Here is a 19,561-nt window from a genome sequence, read left to right as displayed (position 1 = left end):
GGTGTGTAAGTGTTCTACTGGGAGCAGTGCTGGTTGTGGAGTCTGACAGCTGCAGGAAGGAAGGACCTAAAATGACTCTCCTCTAGATGGTAATATAAATAATAAATGTAACTCACACTCCTTTTATTTACTCCTCTACTTCATGTTTTTTTTTTAATGTTTTTTACATGTATCCGTTGATATTGCAATATATTGTTATTAATTGTTTTTTATTTGTTTGTTTGTTTTATTGACACAACAAACATGAATTACTTCTTTATTGTTTTCTTCCATTGACATGCATGTTCTTTTTAAATATCTATATATTGTAATTTGCTTAATGAATTGTATATATGTATATATATGTTTTTGTTTTTAATTTCCTATTTTTCATTTTTATTTATTATTGAATTGACGCTTTGGCAATATTGTTCACCTGAACAACACACATACATGAAACCCAGTTTCATGTATGTGCTGCACGGATTTTTCATTATTTCACTCCATATCCAATTCAATAAATCCTCGAATGAGTCTGATAACATAAGGTCACGTTTACCACTACTTCATTTAGTATTTTTAACCCCAAATGAAAAAAGATGAATCTCTTACTTTGAAAGTAATTTAGTAGTAATTTGTTTGGCTTCCCTCTGGCTCACTGTGAACTCACACAACCTTGCTAAGAGAAGCTGCGCCTCTCTGATTGGTTGGTGGTACTCTGGGTCCATTAGTTTGGTTGATCGGGATTAATTCAAATTATATGAAGGTCCATGAATGCCAATATTAAGCTTTAATTATCTAATCAAAATGTTATTTTACTATCCTTTTTTTTCATTTCGTAGACATATGATATATTACTCATTTTATATTTTAATTTGTTCAAGTCAATAATAATATTAGCACATAGCAAAACAAGAGATTACAAAGTGCATGTGCTAAATGCTATTCTTCTTCTTATTATTATTTATTTCATTCTGTAGGCATAGGATGTATTACACATTTTACATTTAAAATTTTCAAGTCAATAATAATAATAGTAATAATAATAATAATTATAATAGCACATATCAAAACCAGAGATTACAAAGTGCTTGTGCTGTTCAGTGCTATTATTGTTGTTGTTCAAAGTGTATAGCAAGATATAACATGTTAATTAGTATGTTTTAAAAAATAATAAGAGATGTGTGTCTAAGCCGACTGAGTTTTCTATATATCCATATATAGATGCACATCAGCCACCTCTCTGTATAGAGTAACTTATTACATTAGCCATACAATATTATTCCAGTGTTCTTTGCACTACAATGCACACCTGCAATACTTGTAGCCAATATAAAGTAGCAACCTTATGCAGTTTACAGTAACAGTTGACTTGCGTATTGTATGTTTGTTGTCCATTGCTGTTAATATCTATTATCTTTTTTCATATAGCTCTATGTTTATGTTTACTTATCTATCTATTTTGTAGTTTATTGTTATGTCTTTATTTCTCTCTGTACAGTATATATGTTCATGGCATATTCAGATTCTCTGATGTGGGCTTTTTGAACCCAGCTGTGCCTGCTACTGAAGTGATTAGTCCATTATCAATAATCATTACCATTATTTGATAAGCGATTAATCATTTCTGTCATGTATCATGCAAAAATGTCACACATTTCCTGATTGCCGCTTCACAGATTTTGAGGATTTACAGCCTTTTTTTTTTTTTACATCACTTCAAATTAAATAGCTTTCGGTTTTGTACCGTTCCTCGGACAAAACAAAAACTTTGAAGCTTTTAATGGAATAAAAGGCATTTTAATAGAATAAAAGGATTTCAGGATGGGTCCAAAAAACTAGCAAGACAAAAAGTGGCATGACTATATACATGGCCCATGCCTCTCATTTGTTTCATCAGTGACTTTCAGTACATTTATTTCAGCTTACTTACAGTGTGCAGTATAGCCTAGTATATGCTTGTATGATAAGAACTGTGGGCGTAGCTACAGCTATGTGCATTTTCACCCAGCTTTAAGTGTATCTACGGCTGAGGTCGTTGATCCTGCGTAGCGCGTCTTGGTTGTGGATGGTCTTGTGGACTGTGATGAGGAAGGGGAAGGCAGAGGGCAACTCAACCCTCTGGCTCAGCTTCTGGTGGCCCCAGTGGAGGCAGCGCAGCCTCTCAGCCAGGTCCCGTCTGCCTGCTCGCTCCAGTCCATCCTGCAGCAGCTTGGTCTTATTGGGCTTGTCCCATGACTTCTCATACCTGTGAATAAAGATGGACATCTGAGAAACATTTGAGTCCAAGGAAAGGGAACAGAAGGCAGTCAGTGATAGTGCAATGGAGTTGTATTAGTGAGGCAGTGTGTTGAAGGCCCTAAAATCAAAGCCCAGAAGAACAAAGTAAGACTCAAATAACATATAATAAAATCCTGAGCACATATTTGAAGCTATAGAGAATGCAGTTGTTTCAACTGATCCATTCCTGTCGCTTTGAAAGGTAAAATCTGGAACGGACATCGCACAGACAGACTACCCTGCAGATGACAAACTGAAAAGTAGGAGGTAACTACATGTATAATTCTCATTCTTTTAAACATCACCTACATATGGATTTTTAACAAGTATACTACGCCCATTTTCAAATTTCATACATGTTATTCCTACAGTCTGAGACAGTCCAAAAATAATAGTAAACAGTGAACCCCAGGAAGATGAGCTGATTGCCATGGCAACAGCTAATGGGGATCCTTTAAATAACAAATGAGCCATCCCGCTGATATCCTTATAATAATAATCTCAGGAAACACCCCTGTATGTTGAAGTATTATGTAAACAAAATGACACTTTAATAATACAGTATCTGCACACTTGACAGCGACTCAATCTTACCATAACATCTCGTTACACACATATGCACACACACACACACACACACACACACACACACACACACACACTGTACCAGCTTTCCAGCATGGTCCTAGCTTGGACACTCTTCTCCGTAGATCTGGAGTGGAACCGCCCAATCTCGGTCCTGTTGAAGCCGAGCTCATACGCCAAAACTGTCCACTCAAAACCGAGCTGACTGGAAATCTCCTGCAGTGTCTTCAGGTTAATGACAGCATCCTAAAAAGCAAAACAAAATGACATGCAAAAATCACCTAAAAGATAAAAGGATTTAAAAAGAATTTGTCAACTTCAATTAATGTGCCAATGAAAATATTTTTGCTGATTTCAAATACATGAAAGTGAAAAAAAGATCACACATACCTCTTGGGCTTTGTTGGGCATTATTTCAAATTCCAAAAAATCAGCAGTGCAAGTCTTCATAAACTGAATTTAACAAAGTGATCTTGTGAAAAATAATATCTCTACACAAATATCAGTGACTGCTTTACAATAAGCATAAATATACCGTCCCAAATTCCAAACAGCAGGCAGATATTATTCACTCACCCTGAGGTACAGTGTGATAGTTTGAGTGTTACTGGGGAGATTCATCATCAACACACTACTCTGTTAAACATTAGCCAATTTAGCACCAGGGTCCCTTGCTACCAGGTAAACAAGTGTGTCTGTGCTATAATTAGAGGGAAATCTTCACCATTACATTTTAGAGAACTTATCAGTGGTGGACTTGTTTGCAAGGAATGCTGTTTGCTCTCGGTGTTTCACCTTTAGGCCACCACTGCCTTAATTGTTTTACAACCTTGGACCATTAGAGTGGATGGTCTTTAGCTTCTAAATTGCGTGTGGGGTTAAAAGCATGTAAGAATTTTCCATGATATATGTAGTTTCAATTGAGCATCTTGTTTCAGAAACTGGTGACCAATGTTCTGTTTTTAGTCAAAATGATAAGTTTAGCTAATTTCTGCAAATTTACAGCGATGCTTTTTTTTTAAACCATTAGTGTTTTTTAACATCAACTGTTAAATAAGCAAATAAATGTGCTACTCACTTACTCAAAAAGTACATTATTGACAAATAATATTACAGAATAATGTCACAGTGGAGTAACAGTGCCATCTATAGTTGATCACTGGCATTAATCTATTTAGATATTAACTTTTCTCATACTTTAAACCACCAAGTGATATAAGACTTAGACATCCATCCATCCATTATCTGTAACCGCTTATCCTGTTCAGGTCTGCAGGGGGGCTGGAGCCGATCCCAACTGACATTGGGCGAAGGCGAGGGTACACCCTGGACAGGTCGCCAGACTATCACAGTGCTGACACATAGAGACAGACAACCATTCCGCTCACATTCACACCCACGGGTAATTCAGAGTCATGACCTAACCTGCATGTCTTTGGACTGTGGGAGGAAGCCGGAGAACCCGGAGAAAACCCACGCTAACACGGGGAGAACATGCAATCTACACACAGAAGGGCTCCAAGCCGGGTTTGAACCTACGACCCTCTTGTTGGGAGGCTGAACTAAGACAGACTGGAAAAATTAAAAAGATATTTTGAAAGGCTTTTATTCACTTTAAAAATTCACCTCCTCTTTAGTCATCCATAAAAAGCATCAGGCTCTTTGTGCAATATCATTGCAGCGATTATGTTTATCAAAGAGCATTACAAATCTCAGCTCTTATGTAAACAATAAGGAAAAGAAAAGATAATGCGTGTGCACACTTTAAAGAATGTCATACTTTACTTGAGAAACTTAATGTGTTAATCATAATTCTGATCCAAAGTGCTGCGAGGTCCAGCCAATAAATATAACGTGAATTACACAACGTTTTAACAGGCACAGGATGTAACAAAATTCCAGGTTCAACTTCATATCTGACACCACAGTCTGACAAAAATCAATAATTGCAAAATTAGTCATATGAAATCATTAAAAGCATGTACAAAAGCGTGGGCTATTCTTTTCCTAAGCTTTCTTAGGAGAGAAATTTCCATTCTGTTGAATGAAAGCCTTACTGTAACTATCCACAATGACAAATCAAAAAACACATACCAAAGGAGATCCAGTTCACATTTAACAACGGATTATCAGAATATTGCCAGGTTGTTTCATAGTGTGTCAGTCTGTGTTTCAGCAGGTAGTTATGTAAAGATCCAGCCTGCTGGACCCGTACGGTTCTCAGTCTCTAATTTGTCCTTCGGTGAAGAGTAGTGCCCTTTAAAAATGTTAACAGTCACTCTCTCTTGGGTCACAGCCCAAGACTGGGCCCTCCTGACGGAAACATTTGAAATCAGTTAGGTCCCATGCAGCGTTACCCTGTGCCCCTCTTGGACTCCAGTTTATTTGGGTTCAGTAGCAGCCATCTTTCCAGCTGCCATCCCTCAGGGCAGTCAGGGCAGCCAGGCTCTTTGGAGGAGTCATCAAACTGTAGACAGAAAGAAACAACATAATACATATTATCATTTGGTCTATAAAACATAAGAAAACAATGAAAAATGCCCATCTCAATCTCATAGAACTATAGCACAAGAGGGCATACTTAAAGCTAGAGTAAGTAATGCATTTTAGAATAATTTTTTGTTATATTTGTTGACATTCGGCCAAATGAACTGACTGAACGGCAAACATGTCTGCCTGCCTGCGTGCACTCTGCCCATGCACTCATTGCACGTCACCGGAGGGTCGTGTCTAGAAGAGAGCCCGCATATTGCAAAATCTGATCAGAGATCTGCAAAAACTTGCAAAAACTCCCGCAAGACTCGCTGCCCGACGACCTATCCTAACTTTAACTATTTAAGGTCAATGCCTAACCCTAACTATTCAAGGTCAATGCCTAACCTTAACAATTTTGCGAGAGTTTCCCAGTTTGCTGTCTCCTTTCTAACCACTATGAGCTATGATGTAAAATGTACTATATATTAATCTTTATAGTATTCTGTTTTTTGCAGTTAGTATACAATAAATTAACATTTAACATTGACCAAATTAACCCTTTTATACGAATGATCACTTAAACTTAACAAAGACACAGAAAAAGGATGTTTTACCACAACCTAGGGCTGGGCAATATATTAATATTATATTGATATCATGATATGAGACTAAATATTGTCTTAGATTTTGGATATCGAAATATCTGCATTACAGTAAATGATGTAATTTTCTGAACTTACCAGACTGTTGTAGCTTGTCTATTATTTGCCTTTACCAAGTTAGTCATTATATCCACATTACTGATGATTGTTCATTCAAAATCTCATTGTGTAAATATTTATTTTATGAAAGCACCAATCCCGCAGTCAACCCTACAATATTATCGCAATATCAATATCGGGGTATTTGGTCAAAAATGTTGTGATATTTAATTTCCTCCATATCGACCAGCCCTACAACCCACAATTATTTTTTCCGCTGTGAGTAGCTTCTCTATTTATTTTGTACATTGCATTGTGGGAGAACAGTACTTGCAAAAAATCCAGTTTTTTTTAGCACTCATACTGACTGTTTTGAGTATACTTGTCACTTTTCAAGTATGAACACACTGCATATTCAAAACTTGTTTCAAATTAGTTTCAAAATGCATAATGCTGTAAATCAAGTTTTACAGTACAGACTGAGGTGAGATGTCAAACAAATGGACACAGTCACATTTAACTTGCTTTAGTTAGCATATCTCTATATCATACAGTATATCCCTTACCTGCGTGTGGGTTGGGCTATTTTGCTTGCACGTGGAAGTCCACTTGTTCCTACAAAGGAGGCTGGACGAGGAAGGGAGCTGCGAATGACAGCCGGCTGGTTGCTGCTGGCTTTCAGAGGCAGTGGCATCAAACTGCCGCTGGGTTTGAGGGGCTGAGGCAGCGCGGCACTGCTGGGGATGCAGTGTAGACTGATGGACGTGGACAGGGAGGTGGAGGTGGGGCCCTGCTGCACTGTGGGGCTTACGTAGGCTGTGGCTTTTAGCGGGTGACGGGGAGTGGTGGGGAAGTTCCCCACGCTCTGGACTCGCTGAGTGAGCTGGCCTGGGGAGGGAACTGAAACGCAGCAAGAGAGCAGTTAGATGAAAACAAGTCCCAACATCAGTGACAGAATTGCAATTACGGCATTTGAAATTGCCGTGCCTTCAGACAACAGCGCTCAACATTCTCTCATGAATAAAAATGAGGCGTGCACCGCTGATTTATTCATAGACTTGAGGAAGAGTGTCTTACTGGAGGACTGGAGTCGTGCAAGCCCACTGGATGAGTCAAAGCTCTGGCTGCTCCGGAGGGAGGATATCGTTGGCAAGGAGGAGGGACCGTGGGAGGGTGGGTTGACAGGGGAAGCCAGGCATGGAATGCTGGGAACACTGGGCATGCTGGGAGCTCGGATCAGGTTGGGCATGCTTCTCCGTAGCTTGTCTATGCAACCAGATCAGATATTGTAGATGTCGATTTGAGCTTTGGAAACTTTTTACTCACATTTCCAACATTAAAGGAATAGTTTGACATTTTGGCGAATATGAAAGTCACTGCTTCCGGCCAAGAAATAATCGAAATAATAATTAGATTAATAATTATAAATAAATAATAATAATTTGGTTTTTGTACAAATCAAACAAACAAAATATAATTTAGTCTAATGTTAATTATTGAGATTTAGAGGTGGATTTTATTACCTTTGGACAGAGCCAGGCTAGTTGTTTCCCTCTGTTTCCAGTCATTATGCTAAGCTAAGCTAACTGGCCGCTGGCTGTAGTCTCATATTTACTGTACGGACATTAGAGTGGTATCAATCTTGTCATCTAACTCTCAGCAACAAAGCAAACAATCGCATTTTCCCAAATTTCCCAAAGTATTCCTCTTATTCCTTCTGACTTGACACACCAAGCCGACGGTCGGCCGTCGGACAGTTTTAGGTCGTCGGTGAGCGTCTGTCGACCTAGTTTATTTGGTGTGTCCCGCACCGTCGGCTCTAGTCTGCCCGAGTTTTTTCGGTCGATTCAGCATGTTGAATCGGCGGCGGAGCCCGTCATTGAGCAAAATCACTCTGACTGGCTGTTTAGCTTAAGCGAATCAGTGCACGAGAAGAGAAACGGATGTGAGGAAGGCAAGCCAACGGGTAAAGTCAAGAGGAAAAACACAGAAGGCTCTTCTCATTTTTCATCTTCATCTCATCTGATCATTCCAATACACGGATATTTTCACAACGACATGGCCATCTGGGATGAAGCTAAGTGGTGAGTGAGAGTGGTGTGAAACTAGTTGGTAAACGGCGCTTTATTTCATGTACGTATCATAACAACGGCTTGTATATCCGCAGTCCTCGGTCTTCCGGTTTCCCTTTTTGAATGACAAATACAGATTATCATCGCCTGTGGAGAGTTATTTCATCTCACGCAGCCGCAGAACGTACATGCTATCTGGCCGTCGGCTGTAGTCTTTGCGTGTCTGAAAAAATCTGAATCCTTTTTGGAAGTCACATCATTATTTAGGCTAGTTAGTGATCTTATAACTGCAGGTGGACAAGGAATTCTTTAGACACTCACCTGTGCTATTCCTGTACGCTGTGTGTGTTTCTGTGCTCAAGCTGGAGGGTCCAGAGTACTGGGAGAGTCCACTGAGTGAAAACTGAGGTGTGATTGAGCTGCGTCTGCAGTCTCTAATACTGGAGAAGGTGTGAGAGTGGGGCAGGCCGCCCCGCTGCATAGACCCCGTGCGGAACAGACGAGGCTGGGGAGGAGGTAGCTGGTCGTAGCCCTCGTCCTCCTCGTCTTCCTCCTCCAGATCCATCTCACTGCGTCTGAGGGAGTGCAAGGAGAAGCTGGAGCTGCGACGGCAGGCTGTGGTGGTGTGCGAGGTAGAGGCGTAGTCCTGACGGAGACCTGCAGGGTGACAGATCAATGCTTTTATCTGTGGAAAACAGGAGCCTGAAATCTCATATAGTGTATGATACATTTCCTTCTGTAAGGGGCCCCCTCATCTATTATTCAGTTAATTAATCGGTAGACCAGACTGATATGGTTTCTCCTGAAATCTCCTGCATAACTTAACAACACACATCAAGATATCACTGTCAACTCAAGTTCAACTATTCAAAGGTTAAAAAATGTTTCTTAGTTTTAGCCATACATCAGTAATGTAAGATAGCAATCTATTTCAGTCTCTTCAGAAGGTTATGCGTCAATGTTTTATAATATTGTATTATCTCAGGACTTACGAAAAGTATAAATACACAAAAGAAATACAAAAGAATACAGTCATCAAGAGGCAACAGTGAATTTAATATAATATAATATAATATAATATAATATAATATAATATAATATAATATAATATAATATAATATATTATATTATATATATAAATAAGTTGAATAAATACCAAGCACCGGCCACGGGCCGGAGCAAACTTTCTAATTTTACAGCTAAACAGTACACTACAAGATGTTTCTGAAAACATTTGAGGTGAGAAATAGACATTACAGTAACAGATTATTAATTCATATTTGATCAGCGCTGCCTAGTTTGACCGTTTGATCGGAGTTTGCGAGTGATTGACAGCTGCCTCCGTTGAATGAACAGTTAATAGGAACGCTCTCTCTTTGAAATGACCTGTGATGTCACGGGCTAGATTTTCTAAAGCCTGAAAACAGAGCCATGAGGAGGTGCAGAAGTCTAGTTATCTCTCAGAACACTTGAATTACAATATGCTGAAAGGTTATTATTGAATTTTTGCACAGTGATGCCAAAAACTTGGCATCACTGGGCAAACCCCTGTATCATGATACGTATCGTATCGCCAGATTCTTGCCAAAACACAGCCCTGATGTTGACACCTCTTGGAAAAGGACTTACATTCTGAAGTACTAAACCACAATGACAAACACTGTTATGAAGGTGGTTAATATTAGGAATGCCGGCTTGTCAGCTGTAAAAGAGGCCTGGCACTCAGCCCTTTGATATATTAGTTTTCAAAGCAACATTCATACTTCAAACTTTAAGTCCTTTTTCATGAAGGGTATATTTTGAATTGTATATTTAGTTTCCTGTAGCTGTAGTTTGTACTGTTCGCACTGTTGTACTGTTGTAGTTCCCCTACAAGACATTTAGATAGTCGACTCACTCTCCTCCTGAAGTCTTGCCATGACCTCCACGTCTGTCATGTCCTGCAGTTTGTAGCTCATAGAGATGGTGTCGTCCTCCAGCTCTGACACACCTATCTCACTGTCCACGGAAGACTGGGGGCTGATCGCCGCGTGTCGGCGACCAACGTCTAAAAAACACACACAGGAGAGAGACACATCTATATCACTGAGAGATATTTCACTTGATTGTGATACGGGCACTCAACGCACAGAGAAGATGTTTAAGTGTGTATAGTCATCACAGATGGATGGTGACTCACACCAGATGAAACTGCAGAAATGAATGACAGAGCAGAGAGGACGTATTGTCAGTGAGGTCTTACTGTGGAGAGTGGAGTTTGATAGGAAGGTGGGCGCTCTGTCGCCGAGGCTGCAGCTGGCCCTGAGTGGGAGAGGCGGCTGGAGAAAAGACTGAGTGGATGATGGCAATGGAGCTTGGAAGGAGAGAAAAACAGAGAAAAAAGAGAGTTTGTTAAGGCTGGTCAAGTCAAAGCTCAACTCATTTGTGTCAATATAAAATATGGATGAACACGCAGAGGTTTCTTTTTTTGGTGGAGTTTGAGCTTGCTTGTCTCCATCTGTCCGAGGGTACGGCCTAATAATCTCCTCCCTGGAATCGGCTGTAATCTGATTGTAAACTGCAAGTAACAGGTTGTTTAAGAATCTGGGTTATGTTTATACAGTGAGCTCCAAAAGTATTTTGGAAGCTACAAATGCTTTTGGCTCTACGTTCTTATTACTTTGGATTTGAAATGTAGCAATGACTACGAGGTTAAAGGAAAGAGTTGGTTTCATTTGAGCAATGAAGATGGTTATTTTAGGCCAAATAATTAGCCTTCATTTGCACATCCTATGAACATTTCGGTTATTTTGTTATTTGCTATTTTGTTATGCTGTTAGATTTTGGAATGAGGACAGCAGCGGCCTGAAGGTTAGAAAAGTGGGCTTGAGTCCCCACACTGACGGGATTAAAATGGGTTCCAAAAAAAAAACAGCACTCAGTCAAACCACCCTGGTTAATGGGAGATACCCCAGGCAAAACATTGTTTTTATGCACAGATCAATTTAGAGATTTTGTCTTATTTTGCTTCCATAACATGTCATCTTTCAGACTACTGTAAAGATAACATCCCAAATACACATTTAGCTGTTTATTTTAACTACACTTTGTCTATTTACGTCCTAAGTTCGACAAAAGTTAGCATTAGATAATGCCTCATTTGTATATTTAAACTAGTGCTGTCAAAGTTAACATGATAATAACATGTTAACGCATATTCATTTTAATGCCACTACTTTCTTTAACACATTAACGCAACTTGCAACTTTTAGGTTGTAGCGGGCTCAGTTTTAAAGCTAAAGTGAAGATACTAGCATCATATGAAACTAGAAAACCTAAGAAATCCTACAGGCTAAATAATGCTCCAAACTTAGGCCATTTTCAAAGGGGTCCCTTGACCTCTGACCTCAAGATATGTGAATGGGTACTCACGAGTCTCCCCTGTACAGACATGCCCACTTTATGATAATCACATGCAGTTTGGGGCAAGTCATAGTCAAGTCAGCACACTGACACACTGACAGCTGTTGTTGCCTGTTGGGCTGCAGTTTGCCATGTTATGATTTGAGCATATTTTTTATGCTAAATGTAGTACCTGTGAGGGTTTATGGACAATATTTGTCATTGTTTTGTGTTTATTATTGATCCAATAATAAATATATATATATACATTTAGATAAAACAGCATATTTTTCCACTCCCATGATGATAAGAGTATTAAATACTTGATAAATCTCCCTTTAAGGTACATTTTGAACAGATAAAAAAAATGCAATTTTGGCAATTAATTGCGATTAAATATTTCAATCAATTGACAGCCCAAATTTAAACATACAATTTCAGAAAACTTTGTATTACAAAAAATAATTGTCTTAATACAAGTAAGCAACTGGGGAAGTTTCATGGCGATATCTATTAATTACATTTTTCACCCTATTTACCTTTGGTGTCTCCCCTTAAATAAAAATGAACAAAACTGAGAGTCAACAGCCGTACTAGCCGCTCTGTGAGGCTGTATTTAGGCACAGCAGTATTAGAGGGGGAAACGTACCCCTGTGTATGTAATGCAAAGTTATTAATCTACACCATCGGGGCACCATGAATGCCTGTACCAAATTTTGAGCCAATCCATCAAACAATCATCGCGACATTTAACTTAAAAACCAAACGTGTCCACCTAATGGTGGCATTTAACTAAAAAGTCAGGAGACACACCTAAGTTATTAAGATACACCGTCTGGGCTCCGTGAATGTCAATGTCAATCTATCTCATGGATTTTATCATATATTTTCCAGGATAAGTAAATAATTTCACCTGCTGATGGCGCCAGAGGAAACAAATCTGAGGATCTTTATCTTAATTCATCAGGATTCATCCTCTCGGGCCCATGTATTTTAGATATTTCAGTCTGGGCCAAAGAGGTGGATGAACCCACAACTAAAAACCCCTAGAGCCATACTGCCAGCTACAAATAAGATGATCAAAAAACACAATACTTCAATACTACTGTACTAATAATAAACAACAAATGATAATGTTTAGCATTTTTGGCTTAATAAATGACTAAAATGATCAATGGGTTGTAATTAAACAGTTAAGGAGCAGTTCACTGTCAATCAGCTAATCAATTCATTGAGTGTTAGTCTTTTGTGGTTAGCAGGAGTTCTATGCATGTGTAGCATGTGTTTGTGTTACCTGGGGATTCGGTTAGTGCAGCAGGTTTAGTGTAAGGCAGGACGGGGCAGCTGAGAGCGGAGAGGCCCTCTATGCAGCTGTATGGACGGACCGAGGAGACTCCTCGCCACCGCTTAGCTGGACACAAGATTGTAGAGAAGGACGTGTTAGTCTGATTGCTTTACCATGCAACGTACACATACATACATAAACAACAACCCCACACACATAGAGCACATTGATCATATTCTGACAAACTCTGGCCAAATGCTAATCTGCTTTTTACAGATCAGTATTGATGTTTTAAATGATTGGGTCACGGCTCGGACAGAAGAGGCTGATACAGTAAGACGGGGTTTAGCTTACCACCGCGGCTTATTGGGCTAAACTACAGATTTTTCTGGAGGGATCTTAGGATAAGCAGGGATTGTGCATGTAGGCTACATCCCATTCCCAAAATCAGAATTAGATCTACTACGGTAGTTTAAAACTGTTCCTAATTTCATAATACAACACTGTCATAACATCTACTGTAATAAAGGTTTATATGTTGTAACTAATAGCTTTAATAATGGTTAAAACACAATTAAATGTAGGGCTGGGCGATATGGCCAACATCTTCTATCAAGATATAGGTCATTTCATATCTAGATAATGATATGTATATCACAATATAGCATGTTTTAGGGAATTCAATAAATAAATAAATAGTCTATATGAAATAACCACTTGGAAAAGCCTATTTTTGTATACTCCTGTGGGGATTAAATACTTAACAAATGAAAAGTACTTTCTCATTTTAAGAACTTGAGTGCAAAATGAACACAACAGTTTTAAGTGAAATTATAGAGAAAAAAATAAAGAAATATTAAGCCTGGCCCATATCAAGATAGAAACAATATTGTTTTGATGATATATATATATGATCATATTGCCCAGCCCTAATTAATTAATTTAATAGATCAGTAGTAAACCACTGATATGAAGCTTGACATGATTTTGGGTTGCCAGGCTTTGTCTGTCAGCTTAAATATTTTCCTTATGAGTGGCTTAATAACTATCTATTAGGTCTTAATAAACAACAATTAGTTACAAGTCTTAAACTCTTAATAAAGTACGCCTCAATAGAATGTGGTACTCTTGTTTTACACTCATCAATACTGGCTAGCAGTGAGTTCATTTTGGCTTGAAATGACATGACTGACATTAGACGATGTGTGTTCAATGTGTGAACACTGAGGTGACCCCCACTGATTGGTAGTCGGAGAGGCACACACCTGACAGAGTGGAGCATTTGGCATTCCTGACACAATTAGGCTCAACCGTTACTGGATAAAACTAGCATTCACAGCAAGTTAGACAAACAACAGCTACTGGGGCTCAGAGACAAGGATGTATTCATGACCCAGAGGAGGAGAGCCAACCTTCACTGAATACAGCTTTTAGAGGAAGAAGAGGATATTGAACCAAACACATACACAAACACACTAATGAACATTCAAACAAACACAAACAACAAACCTGCATTGTTGAATCACCGTTTGGACACAACAAATCCACAACATGAGGATAATTGATCACAGAAAATGTTAAAATCAAAGCATGCACGAACGCACGTACACACAGTGTATATTCATGCATGCAACAGTACAAGAGTCTCTTGTACAGGCTGTTTGAGTGCTGCTGAGCAAATCTGCTTCAAAAACCAAGTTAATGTAAGCATGGTTTCTATGGCAACAATATCCCAGTGCGTGCACAAGTGTAGAAACTATAAAGCACCATATCTAAAAAAACTGTGTCAAGCAGCAAAATGTCATTTAGTAGCACCCTAGTACCCTGGTTAACAAGGGTTTTTGAAGTATCGTGGTTATGTGTTAGTGCGTATTAATATCATATCCTTGTCGTAGAAACTGGGATATTGTGGGATGTAAACGCTGTATCCGGGTCTACCGTGAGCGCAGGTGCGTCCTCAGCTTGAGTTATGTTGTTTTTTGTCAGAAAAAACAACAAAGTATGATGGTTATGTAACAAAAGTCTACGTGCTGAAATGAAAATGAAAGCGGCGATGCAGTGTCTTTACTCTCGTCCTCCATTACTGATGATTAGAAAAATCCAGCTAAAAATCAAAGTGGGTTCATCATCTTCCACAGTCGATATGTCTGTAGTATGACAGATTTGTGTGATGTGAAACGAGTCAAGGGCGGGCAACACTACGGACGGACCATCAGCAATCTGGATATTGTTATAATCATGTCTTACAAGGGGCTGAATAACCAGGTTTACTGTGTTACATGTAAATGTTCCAGTATATTCTAAATATGATCAAAACCAGGACAAGTTATTGGTGAAAATGTTGGCTTCCTGGTGAAATTTATGGACTGCTGTATTGGATTATTACGTGTACAACTACGCCATATTAGAATTTAAAGAAATAGTTCAACATATTTGGAAAAATATTTATTCGCTTTGTTGCCGAGAGTTTGATGAGAAGATCGATACCACTTTCACGTCTGTACGTTGAAAATTGAGCTGCAGCCAGCAGCCAATTAGCTTGGCTTAGCATAAAGACTGTAAAAAGGGGGAAACAGCTAGCCTGGCTATATCAGATGATAACAAAATCCACGTACCAGCACCTCTAAAGTTACAAAAACTCGGCTTTTAGGGGAGTTATGTGAACTATTTATCGGCGTGACTACGTAGTGACTACATAGACAGTTCACGGGAGATATGTGGTATCAATCTTCTCATCAAACTCTTGGCAAGAAAGCGAATAAGCATATTTTCTAAAGTTTTTTCCTTTAATATTTAAAAAACAAAACATGAATATGTATTAATTTTTTTCTCTTGAATTGTTTCGACATTCCTTTAAAAAGTCAAAGATGGAAAATGTGTGCGTGTAGAACCACTTGTTGGTGGTACAGTGTAATGGTAATACCTTGAGTACTTCTCTATAATCCCCTCTACACTGTTTTCCACTTAACGCGGTGTAATGCCATCCAACAGCACAGCATGAGTTCCTCCAAATGGAATTGTTTTTTTTATATATCGGCCGAGTAGCAAATCCCTTAAAGTGATCTTAATTGTTCTCTGGCTGATACTGATATGTGTAAATGGGAGTCCTTCAACCACCTCAGAAAATAATCACTCTGTGGGAAGTTGGCTGAGGTATTTAAAAACCCATAAATTTAAAGAGAGCGAGTTAAATGGTCAAATGGTTCGAAACGATTGAGCTGCGTGCAGAGAAACGTTCCCACGGCTCAGATGCCGCTGCTGGAAATCCTGCTGCACGTGGAGACATTTTGTTGGCGAAGTGTGTCACACAGCTTATGATCACATGTCAGCAGCCAGAGAAACAGATGTCCAGATGTGGCCGCAGATGAAGGCCATTAATCTGGGTGGTAAATACCTTGGTCCAGTCTGTGACAGAGGGTCATCTTAGCCAGCTCCGCCTCGGGCCCCGGGTGGTCCAGTACCTGCCTGCACCACTGGAGAGGGCTGAGGACACTCTCAATCTGCAGCTTGGCTTTGGGACTCACATACAGCCTGCAACACAAACAGCACAACCCGCAATTTAGTCCCGACACCTTTACAGCACAGCCCATATCGTTACTATACAGAGTGAACTGAAGTTAGATAAACTGGAGGCTGCTTTACTGTATAACTTAGAGATCTGGAGGAACACATGTCTTACAGTGGCAATATTTCTCAAAGCATGACTTTGTAAAGGTAAACCTGTGGCTGTGTAAAGGGAGTGATTTTCATAAAATCCAAATGCCAATACACCGTAAAGTGTTCAAAATTTCCACAAAGAGCAATTGCCATTTTACTGGCGACAACATAAACTGTGAAACCAACAGTGTATAATAAAAATTCAAACGGCGACAGCTTCGTTCGGCGCCGTGATGAATGTGAAGACATGACTGCTACGGTGAGACACAGGATGATAGAATCTCTTTCCATTGTGGGTTGTAGCACTGAAACGATCAGTCAATGAATAAATTAGACGATCAACACAGGATTAGTCAGCAACTATTTGGATAATGGCTTAATCATGTCAGTCATTTTTTAACCAAAAATGGCAAATATGATCTGCTTTCAGTTTCTAAAATCAATTGATTTGCTGATTTTCTTTGTTATAAATAAAAATGTCAATTAGGGCTGTCCCGGATACCATTTTTTGGGCTTCGAAGCTTCGGTGAGAAATATTCAAAGGTATTCGAAGCTTCGGGACAGTACCGCTGCCGTACTGCTGTACACACCTCTACACATAACAAACAGCTAAATCCATCTGAGAATAACTAATAATAATTAATGTTGAATATGAATAATGTTGTGGAATTATTCCTTATTTCATGAGCTATTTGGGGATTTTTACATTTTTATTACATACTTATATATATATGTAAAAAAAGCAAAAAACAAAGCATTTGAACACTGATTTGGTGGTTGATTACCATGGCAACGGTCGAAGCTTCGAAGCGTTCAAAGCATTTGGGTCAGCCCTAGAGTCAATCCACAATCGTGGGGGTTTGGGATAAAAATAATTAATTTGAAGATGCCACCTTGGCATTATAATAGGCAATTTTCATAATATTCTGACATTTCATAAACAAATTGATGAATCAATTAATCAAGAAAATAATCAAAAGACTACTGAAAATAATTGCTTGTTGCAGCGCTAGATACTTGCACCTCGGCCAGACAGAAAATGAAAGAAATGGAGTTTATCACCTGGATCCCCATTTTTATCAGCATCTTGTTTTCAGTGGAACGTATATAGGGATGCACCGATCCCACTTTTTCTGTCCCGATACCGACAGCGATACCTGGGCTTTGGGTATCGGCCGATACCGAGTACCGATCCGATACCAGTGTTTATTAATAAGTTGTATCCTCACTGTGTGGAAGTGACTGGCATCATTCTTTTATGTGTAGGGCAACATCAGGCTTGACTTAAACATTGCTTTCCTAACTTTGTCAAACAAAATTTAACCAAAAAATTCATAGATATAGATTTACTGAATTGTTATTTATCATTAATATATAGTATATACACATAGAACTGAATTTAATAGATCGGCCCCATTGTCACCGATATCCAATCCAGCTATTTGAGTTAGTATTGGCCCGATATTCGATCTGGTATCGATATATCCCTAAAAACATATCTGACCACTGAACGAAGAGGGCAAAACAAGCCATCTGATTCTGAATTTTGCTTATAATGAAAAGATTGTAAAACAAATCAATAGTCTAAACATATACTGTAGGTTTGTTTGCTTCTTAAAAATAAACTAAACTGGGTTGTAAAAAAAATGATGTGTCACCTACAAACCGAGCAGAACTGACTTTTTATTCGACAACTATAGGCCATGGTGTGTTACACTGACTTGTGGGTCAATTATGTTAAATGGAGTGAGGATATATACGCTGGTGCTACATTCAGCTGTGTGCTACATTTTCCACATCATCACATCAGATACATAAAGCTGCAAGCGGTTCAGTAGTCAGCATGTCAGTGTGTGAGCTCCCTAAGTCAGCATATACAGTACAGAAGTAGTTCAGCCTGGGGCTGAACACTACACACAAAGCCGAGCTGTTTGATCACACAGGCTGAAGGGGGTCATTGTTTCTAATTTCATCCCAGTGCTGTCTTACCATGAAAAGATACCTATGCTGCATGCACAATGCATTCTGGGAGCTTGTGTCAAATGTGTTTTTGTTCTTTTTTCCTCGTGTAAAAAGTCAGTGTCTGTAAGTCTATACCACCAGGAGAGGGATCAATAATGGAATCAATAATAGCAGGGTAGCATTACACATAATATGTGAAGGAAAAAAAAAAAACTGTGTAGTTGACAATCTTGTGGCCTATGAAGCATCACTGACGACACTGTGTTTTCACTGTAAATGCACACGTTGTTGCAATAGAGTGGTGGATATAAACAGAGTACTTATAGGCTCCCAATGAGTAAAAATAAATAAAAATGAGTATAATTAAAAATTAATATTAAAAATATTTTAATTAAAAAAAAAAATTCTATTGTAATATATATACAGTAAATATATAATATAAAAAATAATATGTAAAAAAAACAAAAAACTGTAGTTGACAATCGTGTGGCCTATGAAGCATCAATGATGGCACACTGTTTTTTTCACTGTAAACGCACATTATTGTTGCAGTAGAGTGGTGGATATAAACAGAGTAGTTTACCAGCTATGAGGCTCTCCGACAGAGAGTACGGTGCTGAGGTCCAACAAATCAACCTCATCCAGGACAGTCGAGGCTCCATCAGCGGCGACGCGGTCCTCCTCCTCCGCAGCGGCGTCAGGAGACACCGAGCTCGGCTGGAAATACGCGAACGGCTCCTCCTCCGTGGAGCCTCGGTGTCCGGGACTAGAAATGCCATATTTACTGGAGAAATGGTCCGTCGGACACGTCGTATGTATACCCCCGTGCAGACACGACAACGAGGTCTGCAGATGATGGTGAGGGCCGATGGAGCAATTGTTTACAGCGTTCGCTCGAGTCCGCAATTGTTCGTTTTGCTTCTCCAGTTTTCGGACCAATTCCTGCAGTTTTAGCACCTCTAGCTCCGCGTTGGTGATTTTATTGTTGCCATTGACGTCTGCCATCATCTGGGGGTTCAACACCTCTGCTTCCATTTGGTAAACAGCACATTGAGAAGGGTAGAGAGAAGAAAAGCACGGCCTGCCTGCAGAGGGTCCTATTCAATTCAGAGAGGGTGTCCAGATTCCCCCCGTTTAAAGCTACTACTACACACACTCACACACACACACACACACACGCACAC

The 19,561-nt window shown here is 39.3% G+C and overlaps 2 protein-coding genes across 4 annotated transcripts; both read right to left on the bottom strand.

Moving 5' to 3' along the window:
• Positions 1 to 1,778: 1,778 nt before the first annotated feature.
• On the bottom strand, positions 1,779 to 3,787 carry LOC141782105 (p53-induced death domain-containing protein 1). Its single transcript, XM_074658150.1, has 3 exons — positions 3,235 to 3,787; positions 2,927 to 3,090; positions 1,779 to 2,227 (listed from the first exon to the last, which is right to left on the bottom strand). The coding sequence occupies exons 1-3, from the start codon at positions 3,292 to 3,294 to the stop codon at positions 1,993 to 1,995; spliced, it is 459 nt and encodes a 152-aa protein (XP_074514251.1). The 5' UTR covers positions 3,295 to 3,787; the 3' UTR covers positions 1,779 to 1,992.
• Positions 3,788 to 4,441: 654 nt separating this feature from the next.
• slain1a (SLAIN motif family, member 1a) lies at positions 4,442 to 19,561 on the bottom strand. 3 transcript variants are annotated; one of them, XM_074658775.1, is made up of 9 exons: positions 18,961 to 19,561; positions 16,153 to 16,289; positions 12,768 to 12,884; positions 10,335 to 10,445; positions 9,990 to 10,139; positions 8,414 to 8,749; positions 7,098 to 7,286; positions 6,587 to 6,920; positions 4,442 to 5,311 (listed from the first exon to the last, which is right to left on the bottom strand). In XM_074658775.1, exons 1-9 carry the CDS (start codon positions 19,410 to 19,412, stop codon positions 5,236 to 5,238), a joined length of 1,902 nt encoding a protein of 633 aa, XP_074514876.1. In that variant the 5' UTR covers positions 19,413 to 19,561; the 3' UTR covers positions 4,442 to 5,235. The 3 variants fall into 3 exon arrangements, with proteins under 3 accessions (XP_074514876.1, XP_074514879.1, XP_074514878.1); XM_074658778.1 differs by lacking the exon at positions 7,098 to 7,286 and having other exon boundaries at positions 5,101 to 5,311; XM_074658777.1 differs by lacking the exon at positions 12,768 to 12,884 and having other exon boundaries at positions 5,101 to 5,311.

This window comes from Sebastes fasciatus, chromosome 14 (assembly GCF_043250625.1).
Source record: "Sebastes fasciatus isolate fSebFas1 chromosome 14, fSebFas1.pri, whole genome shotgun sequence".
Lineage (NCBI taxonomy): Eukaryota > Metazoa > Chordata > Actinopteri > Perciformes > Sebastidae > Sebastes > Sebastes fasciatus.
This window is presented reverse-complemented; position numbering and strand designations above follow the sequence as displayed.

Excerpts from the sequence above, each read along its gene's own strand:
- LOC141782105 (XM_074658150.1), bottom strand. The coding sequence starts at position 3,294 with ATGAAGACTTGCACTGCTGATTTTTTGGAATTTGAAATAATGCCCAAC. Across the intron at positions 3,091-3,234 it reads TGCCCAACAAAGCCCAAGAG|GATGCTGTCATTAACCTGAA; the intron begins GTATGTGTGATC and ends TTTGCTTTTTAG. Across the intron at positions 2,228-2,926 it reads AGGACCATGCTGGAAAGCTG|GTATGAGAAGTCATGGGACA; the intron begins GTACAGTGTGTG and ends CTTTATTCACAG.
- slain1a (XM_074658775.1), bottom strand. The coding sequence starts at position 19,412 with ATGGAAGCAGAGGTGTTGAACCCCCAGATGATGGCAGACGTCAATGGC. Across the intron at positions 10,140-10,334 it reads ATCAAACTCCACTCTCCACA|ACGTTGGTCGCCGACACGCG; the intron begins GTAAGACCTCAC and ends TGTGTTTTTTAG. Across the intron at positions 6,921-7,097 it reads TGCACGACTCCAGTCCTCCA|TTCCCTCCCCAGGCCAGCTC; the intron begins GTAAGACACTCT and ends GCTGCGTTTCAG.